This window comes from Dipodomys ordii, unplaced genomic scaffold (genome assembly GCF_000151885.1).
Source record: "Dipodomys ordii isolate 6190 unplaced genomic scaffold, Dord_2.0 Scaffold4, whole genome shotgun sequence".
NCBI lineage: Eukaryota > Metazoa > Chordata > Mammalia > Rodentia > Heteromyidae > Dipodomys > Dipodomys ordii.
In genome coordinates this window covers 19266304-19275542 of record NW_012267220.1, presented here as the reverse complement: position 1 = coordinate 19275542, position 9239 = coordinate 19266304, and the positions used below count along the sequence as shown (strand labels likewise).

Below are 9239 nucleotides of genomic sequence, written 5' to 3'. Positions count from 1 at the left end.
AGAAAAAAGCCGGAAGTGGTGCTGTGGCTCAAGTGGTAGAGCACTAGCCTTGAGCTGAAGAGCTGAGGGACAGCGCCCAGGCTCAGAGTTCAGGCCCCATGACCGGACCCAAAAAAACAAAAACAAAAATAGTCATAGTGGAGCTGAGAAGGTGGCTCAGTGGTAGCGTGCTTGCCGTGTATGAGGCCCTGGGTTCAATTACTCAGCACCGTATAAACAGAAAAAGCTGAAAGTGGCGATTTCATAGTACATAGTACATACCTTGTTAGTAGATGAAATTAACATTTGAGAACCTATATAGAAACCATAAATGGTTTCAGAATGGTAACAGAATGAATGAGATGGAAAAGAGAGTATCAGGAGTTGAAGATAAAACAGAGGTGCTGGAGAAGAAAGTATTAAAGGTGGAAAAAACACTCAGAAATTACCAAAGGGAAATTCAAGAACTGGCAGACAATGCCAAGAAATCTAATCTTTCTATAATTGAGATCATTTAACAAGAGGACTACCACAATAGAGGGATGCAACACTTATTCAATAGGATTATTATAGAAAATTTCCCCAATCTCAAAAGAGAAAACCTCACCCACATAACAGAAGCATACACCTAGTAGACAGGATCCTAGGAGGAATACTTCTAGACATATCATGGTAAAGACGCTAGACTTGAATTGCAGAGCTGATTTTAAATACTGTAAAACCAAAGAATGAGCTATATTACAGTGGAAAGAAAATCAGAATCACTGCGGACCTCTCCACACAATCCCTCAATGCAAAGAGAGCCTGGAAAAGTACCATCCAAGCCCTGAAAATCAACAACTCACAATCCAGCAGAGCTACCATTCACATTTTCACAGAAAATCTAAAGCTTTTAATAACAAAGAACAATTAAAGGATTTCATGAACACGAAGCAAACACTACAAAAAATACTAAAAGGAGGAACACAACCCAAAGAAAACAATCAAGGGAACCACATCAGATAGAAATCATTAGATCAATTTAGTAAGCACTGGAAAAGGAAAGACGCAAGATGCAGGAAAGCAAGAAAATGATAGGAAACACACCGCATCTCTGTATTAACCATAAACATTAATGGACTCAATTCACCAATCAAAAGAACCGCAGAGTGGATCAGAAAACAAGATTCATCCATTTGTCTCCAAGAGATGCATGCTACAGCCAAAGACAAAAACAGACTCTTGAGTGAAGGGTTGGAAGAAGATCCATGCAAATGTACTCAGCAAGAAGGCAAGGTTGCCATAGAGTTCTCACTAAAATAAGTACAAAAAGACAAAGAAGGTTACTACATAATAATACAGGGAACAATCCAAGAAGAGGATATCAACAATCATCAGTTTATATTCACCAAACAATGGAACACACTCAGATTTACGGAACAAGATAGAACCAAATACAATAGTAGTGGGGGACCTTAAAACCCCATTCTCACCAAAGGACAGGTCAACCAACCAGAGGTTAAGCAAAGAAGCCTCTGAGCTAAATGACACCGTATCCCAAATGGACCTAATAGACATCTATAGAGTTTGCACCCAACAACAACCCAGTGCACATTCTTTGCAGCCCATGGGATTGTCTTCAAAATAGATCATATAGTTCACACAAAGAATTTAAATAAGTACAAGTAGATTGGAATAACCCCTTGTATTCTATCCGACAATAGTGGAATCAAACTTTTTGTCAACACATAGTGCAGAAATTACTCAAATACATGGAGGCTGAACAACACGTTACTGAATGGCACCTGGGTCACAGAACAAATTAAAGAAGAAATTAGTTAAGTTCCTATAATTCAATGAAAATACATCAGAATGTCTGGGAAACAACAAAAGCAAGTTCATTGCTCTGAGCGTACACATCAAGAAAATAGAAGCAGGTCAAATAAATAATCTCATGATGCAACTAAAACTGTTAGAAAAGCAAGAAAAAAATTAAACCTAAAGTTACTAGATGGAGCTGAGCGACATAACCAAGATAAGGACAGAAAATGATGAGATAGAGATAAAACTATAAATATAAAAAATGTTTTTTAAAAATAAAATTGACAGACCTCTTGCAAGATTAACAAAATAAAGGAAGAGAGGAGACCCAAATCAATAAGATCAGGTATGCCACAGGAAAAATTACAACAAACATCCAAGACATCGAAATCATCATAAAGAACTATTTCCAGAATCTACTCACTAAAGAAGGAAAACCTAGCAGAAATGCATGACTTTCTAGAGAAATACAAATGCCCAAGCTCAATTAAGAACTATTTTCAGAATCTACTCACTAAAGAAGGAAAACCTAGCAGAAATGCATGATTTTCTAGAGAAATACAAATGCCCAAGCTCAATTAAGAAGGTATAAATCAGCTAAATAAGCCAGTCACTCACAGTGAGAATAGAGGAAGCAATCAGAAGTTTTCCAATAATGAAAAGCCCAGGTCCAGACAGATTTCACCACAGAATTGTATAAGTCTTTTAAAGGGGAACTAATACCCATACTCCTCAAGCAGAGGGAGCAATCCCAAACTTTTATTCTATGAAGCCAATAACACTCATCTCCAAACCAGGTGTAATGATCCAACAAACAGAACTATAGACCAATCTCTTTGATGAACACTGACTCAAAGCTCTTCAATAAAATTTTAGCCAACAGAATTCAGAAACATAAAAATAGGCTTCATCCCACAGATTCATTGCTGGCTTAACATATGTAAATCAAGAAAGTAGTTCTCACATCAGCAGAGCCTAAGTCAAGAATCATGATTATTGATGCAGAAAAGGCCTTTGGCAAAATACAACACCCATTCATGTTAAAAGCTCTGGAGGAAATAAGAATAGAAGGAACATTGTTTTATTTTTTTGTTTTTGGTTGATTGTGGGGCTTAAACTCTGGGCCTAGGGTGAGCGCTCTACAACTTGAGCCACAGTGCCACTCCTGGTTTTCTGGTGGCTTATTGGAGATAGTCTCACGGACATTCCTGCCTGGGCTGGTTTTGAACCACAATCCTCAGATCTCAGCCTTCTGAGTCGCTAGGATTACAAGCGTGAGTCACCAGCACCCCATTTAGAAGGATCATTCTTTTTTTTAAAATTATTTTTTTATTGTGAAATACCATACAGAAGGGTTACAATTACATGGGCAAGGTAATGAGTACATTTGAAGGATCATTCTTTAAAACAAACCCATATATGACAGACCAACAGCCAGTTACCACACTAAATGGGGAAAAATTAAAACCAATTCCTTGAAAATCAGGAACAAGGTAAGGATACCCACTCTATCCACTCCTTGTCAGTATAATAGTTCTTGAATCCTTAGCCAGAGCAATAAGGCAAGAAAAGAACATTAAAGGGATCTACATAGGGAAGGAAGAAATTAAACTATCCCTATTTGCAGATGACATGATAATATACCTAAACAGCCCACTCCCAAACTCCTAGCACTAATAAACCACTTTGGCAGAGTAGCAAGATACAAAATTAACTCACAAAAATCAGTTACCTTTCTGTACACCAACAATGTAAAAGCAGAAAGGGAAATCAGGAAAACAACCCCATTTGAAATCAACTCAAAAAAATATCTAGGAATTAACCAAAGATGTAAAGGATCTATTTAGTGAAAACTACAAATGTCTAAAGAAAGAAATCAGAGGATATCAGGAAATGGAAAGACCTTCTGTGTTCTTGGATAGGTCCTACTGCCAAAAATGATACAGAAATTCAATGTAATTCTCATCAAAATCCCAACCATGTTCTTTACTGAAATAGAGAAAATAATCCAAAATTTCGTATGGAACAGCAAAAGACCTAGAATAGCCAAAGCAATTCTAGGCAAAAGAAGCAATGCAGAAGGTATCACAATACCAAATTTCAAGCTTTACTATAGAGCCATAATAACAAAAACAGCTTTGTATTAGCACAAAAATACACCCAAAAACCAATGGAAATAGATCAGAAGACCCAGAAATAAAACCACATACTTATAGTCACTACCACTTGAGCCACAGCACCACTTCTGTTTTCTGGTGGTTAATTGGAGATGAGTCTCACAGACTCTCCTCCCCAGGCTGGTTTTGATCCACAGTCCTCAGATCTCAGACCCCTGAGTAGCTAGGATTACAGGCGTGAGCCATCAGTGACTGGCTATGATTTTTTTTTCTTACATTTTCTCACATTGAAAAAAATCATCAGTTAGACTTTGGTTGAGGATTTGGGTCCTGTAAAATATATTTTATATTGTACTTTGTAGTGTACTTAAGGGAATATTCAAGTATAATGAGTTATTTATTACTATTTCCAAATTTATCTCCAAGACATTATTTTGCATTTTGTTTATACTAGTGCTTTATAGCATCTGTACTGAGTTAATTGTACTACTTTCACTGTAGAAATCAGTTTCCCTTTATATTAAGTTAGTTGCAGCTGTTACTTTTTTGTTGTTTAAATCAAGGATATGAAAGTGCCAGTATGTCTAGCACCTGTGAACCTTGCAAAAGTCGGAATAGACATACAGCAAAGACTGAAGAGCCTGTTCCAGCAAAAGCATTCAGCAGAAAGAATCATGAGCACCTGGAAAAAATAATAAAATATAGTAGGTCTACAGAAATATCTTCAGGTATGTTTTTTTTTCTTGCTTTGCTACTATTTAAGGTTAGATATGAACAGTTCTATTAAAGCAAGTTTCAGAACTAGACTATCACACATTGCTACCATACGTGAGATTTTGTAGTAGAAATTATGTGCATGCACTTTTAAACAAAGAATAGTTGGCATTAAAGTTGGACTCAAAGTTTGTAATTCTGAAAACCCATCTAAAAATTACTATGCAATATCCTATTCCTCAGATTAAAACCTTTGGCTTCACCAGGCATGGTATGTTAAATTAAAGCCTAAAGTACTTACGATAGTATCTGTCACCTTTTTTTTCCCCTTCACAATGTCTAGTACCCAGTGTGTTTCAAACAGATTTTAACATACATGGCCACAGAGGAATTGGCATTTTCTTGCCTTTCTAGATTCATTCCTTACCATCCTCTGCCTAGAGACCTTTTCTTTCAGTAGCATTGAACCAGAGCTTTCATATGGCTGTCTCGGTACTTTGGTTTTTTGTTTTTTTTGGGGGGGGGGGTCCGGTCGTGGGGCCTGAACTTTGGGCCTGGGCACTCTTTCTCAGCTCTTTAGCTCAAGGTTAGCACTCTATCACTTGAGCCACAGCGCCACTTCTGGCTTTTTTCTTTTTTTGCTAATGTGGTGCTGAGGAATCGAACCCAGGGCCTCAGGCATGCAAGGCAAGCGCTCTACCACTGAGCCACCTTCCCAGCCCCTGTCACGGTATTTTTTACCTCATGAGTTGTCCCTTTCTACTTTAAGTCCTTTTTTGCCCTTTGTAAGCCCTTTCGCTGGAAGGCTGTTTCATTCAGTTTTAATTCTGGAACCTGAAATTGTATCTCAATTCATATAGAATAGCTTTACTTTTCTCCATTTGGTTTCCACTGGAGCAGAGTAAACCTGCTTTGTTACCTGTAGTACATTATGTAGTATTTACTTAAGTTTCTGTGTCACCTTTTTGAGTCCCTTGGCAGCAGGTAGTACATTCACATATTTTTGTCTTAAATACACATGGTAGACTCTTAAGAAATTGCTTGTTAGGTGAATATATTTGCTGTCATTTTAGTTTAAATAAACACTGGTACTTATTTATAAAGAATAAGTGTTTCTAAAGGAATGTAGAGAGGGAGTCAGCAAAAAGACTTGTAGTTTCATTTGTGTTAAGATTTTGGTGAAAATTATATCAACTGTCATTTGTGTATTTTCAAAATTAATTTTTAAGAGTTATTTATGTATGTCATTTGAGCCCTGCAATGCTTCATTGGTTTTCATTCTTCAAATGAGAAATCAAAAGATGAAGAATATCTGTTTTGTTTTCTTTTTCCACCCCAGCTGCTTATATAAATTTGTAGAATTTTTCTGGAAAACTCAAAAGTCATAGTAATTGTTCTGTTCTTGTTGGAATCCATTTTATGGAAAGAGAAGTAGAAAAAGTAGATTTAGTGATCCCTGAACAGTGTGCTTCCAACTATGTAAAACAAAATGTGAATGAGTAATGACTAGAAGAAGATTAATGGAAGTGTTTATAATGGTTTTATAATCTTTAACATCTATATTTTCTAAGACTTAGGTGAATACTTGTTAAGTTTTGTAATTACAACAAAAGCATCACATTTGTATTTTGAAATAACTTCCTCAAGGTTATTTTGGTAGGAAATGGTAATACTTCTTTTGAGTCCAGAATCCTTTTGACAGAAATAGCAACTCTTACTATCTCAGACCCAAAATTTTAGCAAAATACTACTAAGTTGTAAAATTGTCAGAAAGTAAACATTGGGTTGGAGGAGAGGCACTAAATTGAAAGGCTCAAAAAAACAGACTATCATTACTTAAATAATTGATAATCATAGTATTTCAGATCTCTTTTACTGAAGAGTGTGATTATTAATGACATAAAAATGTTGTCAGTAGTGTAAAGATATACATTTTTTTCATCTTAACCACTACCCTGAAATTATATCTTGGACTTATTGCTACCCTACGTATCATACGTCACTATCAAGAGTGAAGCATATATCGCTGGTAGCATTACATTATACAGTTCTTTGCTCCCACAAGAGTTACAGGAAGTTCACCTGGATATGTATTATGATAGTCATCATCACAGTAATAACTTTATATTAAACCTTTTGAAATTCCCTCTAATGTGATTACTTTTAAATAGAGCATAATAGAGTAATACCTTGTGATAACATTTCACTTCAGGCAAACAATTTTTTAAAAAATTTTGCTTTCTTTTTTTTAATTCACTTACTCATAGACCTACTCATACACATTTTATGTTCATCCTATGTCTGCCCTTTCCTACAGCACATGCTAGGAGAATGCTACAGCAGTCTAACAGAAATGCATGCAATGAAGCGCCAGGTAACAATCTGCTTAGTTTTGGTGTCCACTTTTGTTAAGTTTTTTCCATTTGATCCTAAAAAATCTAAATGCTGTTCTGGTAGTTTTTAGATTTGGCAACTGTATAAATGTTACGTGCTTTATAAAAAAAAAAAAAGTTCATACTGATAAAATTCTGAAACCTTTCATTTATAATTTGTGGTTGGTTAAATTGATGACTTTTCTCGATTTGATTTGTGTGTGAAACCTAATACATTTGTAAGGGGAATAGAACCTTTAAAAAGTACTGATATTTAAGTATAATATGGGAAGAATATGATAAAGATCATGCAAAATTGGAAAGATTCCAGAATGCTAATTTGATCTATTACTTAAAACAGTTCTATATGACTCAGAATTTACAAAAATTCTTTACCTCCTTCCAAAGCTATATAACTAAAAAATAAAAGCCTGTTTGAACTGTTATGGGATACTAAAGAAAATAAAAGAAGGATCCACATCTGACAGTGATGAATGTGTTGCTGGTAATTTCAAACAAAAGAATGAAAATCGTATAAAATCAAGATTGGATCAGCAAAACCCTTTGTGAGATCAGAGATTTTCTATCAAAAGCTCATTAATTTAGTCCAGGAAGAGAAAATGGTATAAACTTGCCATCACTAGACTGCAAAAGAGAGAGATGAAGATTGTGATTGGCAAAAAATAATTAAATTTTAATTTTTAGTGATGTATAATGAGTGCTAATTTTATTAAACACAAAGCTATTAAAGATACCATAATGTGTACATTGTTCTTTTAGCTTTGGAACAAACCTTTTAAATATCAAACAGCTGGGGCTGGGAAGGTGGCTCAGTGGTAAGAATGCTTCTGCCTTGCATGCATGAGGCCCTGGGTTCGATTCCTCAGTACCACATACACAGCAAAGGCCGGAAGTGGGTGCCATGGCTTAAGTGGTAGAGCTCTAGCCTTGAGCTGAAGAGCTGAGAGACAGTGCCCAGGTCCAGTGTTCAGGCCCCATGACCAACAAAAAAACTGCAACTATGGCCAATAAGTAAATGAAAAGCTTGCATATAAAATCATATGTTGGTGTAGTTTTTTTTCCTGTAAGTAGTGATTTTTTTACAGAAAGATAAGTTGGGTTCCTGCTTATGGTAACTCACTTTTGTAGTATGTCACAAGTGAACATTTAAACATTGGCAGAATATTTTTGATAAATTTACATAATATGAATAATACTTAATAACAATTATATGATTATTTTAGTTAATAAATGGTATTTCTTTTATATTTACAAACTATAGCAGAAGGATAAGAAAGATACATGGTTTTCATTAGTTGTATGTTTAGAAAATTTGAGACCTCAAAATATTACATCATTTAGCTACTGCTGAGTAGAAATTTTTTCGAGTAGAATACATTCCACATTTTTTTTTTTTTTGTCAGTGAACTGAAGGCCTGGGTGCTGTCCCTGAGCTCTTTTCTTCAAGGTTAACATTATACCATTTTGAGCCACAGCTTCACTTCCAGTTTTTTGGTGGTTAATTGAAGATAAGTGCTTGACTGAGAATTCACTAACCAGGCTGATTTTAAGCCGCAGTCATCAGATCTCAGCCTCCTGAGTAGCTAGGAGTACAGGCGTAAGCTACTGGCACCTAACCTCACATACACACATTTTTGTTTCCCTCCCTCCCTCCTTCCCTTCTTTCCTTGCTTGGTCGTGGGGCTTGACCTCTGGGCTTGGGCACTGTCCCTGAGCTCTTCAGCCCAAGGCAAGCATTCTACCGTTTGAGCCGCAGCACCACTTCTGGTTTTCTGGTGGTTAATTGGACATTAGAGTTTCAAGAACTTTGCTGCCCAGGCTGGCTTTGAATCGCCATTCTCAGATCTCAGCCTCCTGAGTTGCTAGTCTTACAGGCTTGAGGCACTGGTACCCAGCTGCACACACTTGTTTTTTTTTTTTTTTTGGTCAGTAGTGAGTCTTGAATTCAACTCTGGGCCTGGACGCTGTCCCTCAGCTCTTCAGCTCAAGGCGAGCACTCTACCACTTGAGCAACAGTGCAACTTCTGGCTTTCTGGTGGTTTGTTGGTGATGAGTCTCTCGGACTTTTCTGCCAGGGCTGGCTTTGACCATGATCTTCAGATCTCAGCCTCTTGAGTAGCTAGGATTACAGGCATGAGCCACAGGTGCCCGGCTGCACACACATTTTTTAAAAAGAATCATATACTAAAATTTTAACATATTTGTTTTTCTTAGAAACTGATTTTTTCTGAACTTG

At 36.4% G+C, this 9239-nt stretch overlaps 1 protein-coding gene across 6 annotated transcripts in view; it reads left to right on the top strand.

Moving 5' to 3' along the window:
- Positions 1 to 9239, top strand: part of Pcm1 (pericentriolar material 1) — a 91101-nt gene that overhangs the window by 55926 nt on the left and 25936 nt on the right. For all 6 annotated transcript variants that reach the window (XM_013025478.1, XM_013025503.1, XM_013025482.1 and 3 more), the window contains 2 exons: positions 4460 to 4624; positions 6928 to 6984. In XM_013025478.1, the coding sequence (XP_012880932.1) occupies positions 4460 to 4624; positions 6928 to 6984 (222 nt within the window). The remainder of the gene's footprint in view (positions 1 to 4459; positions 4625 to 6927; positions 6985 to 9239) is intronic.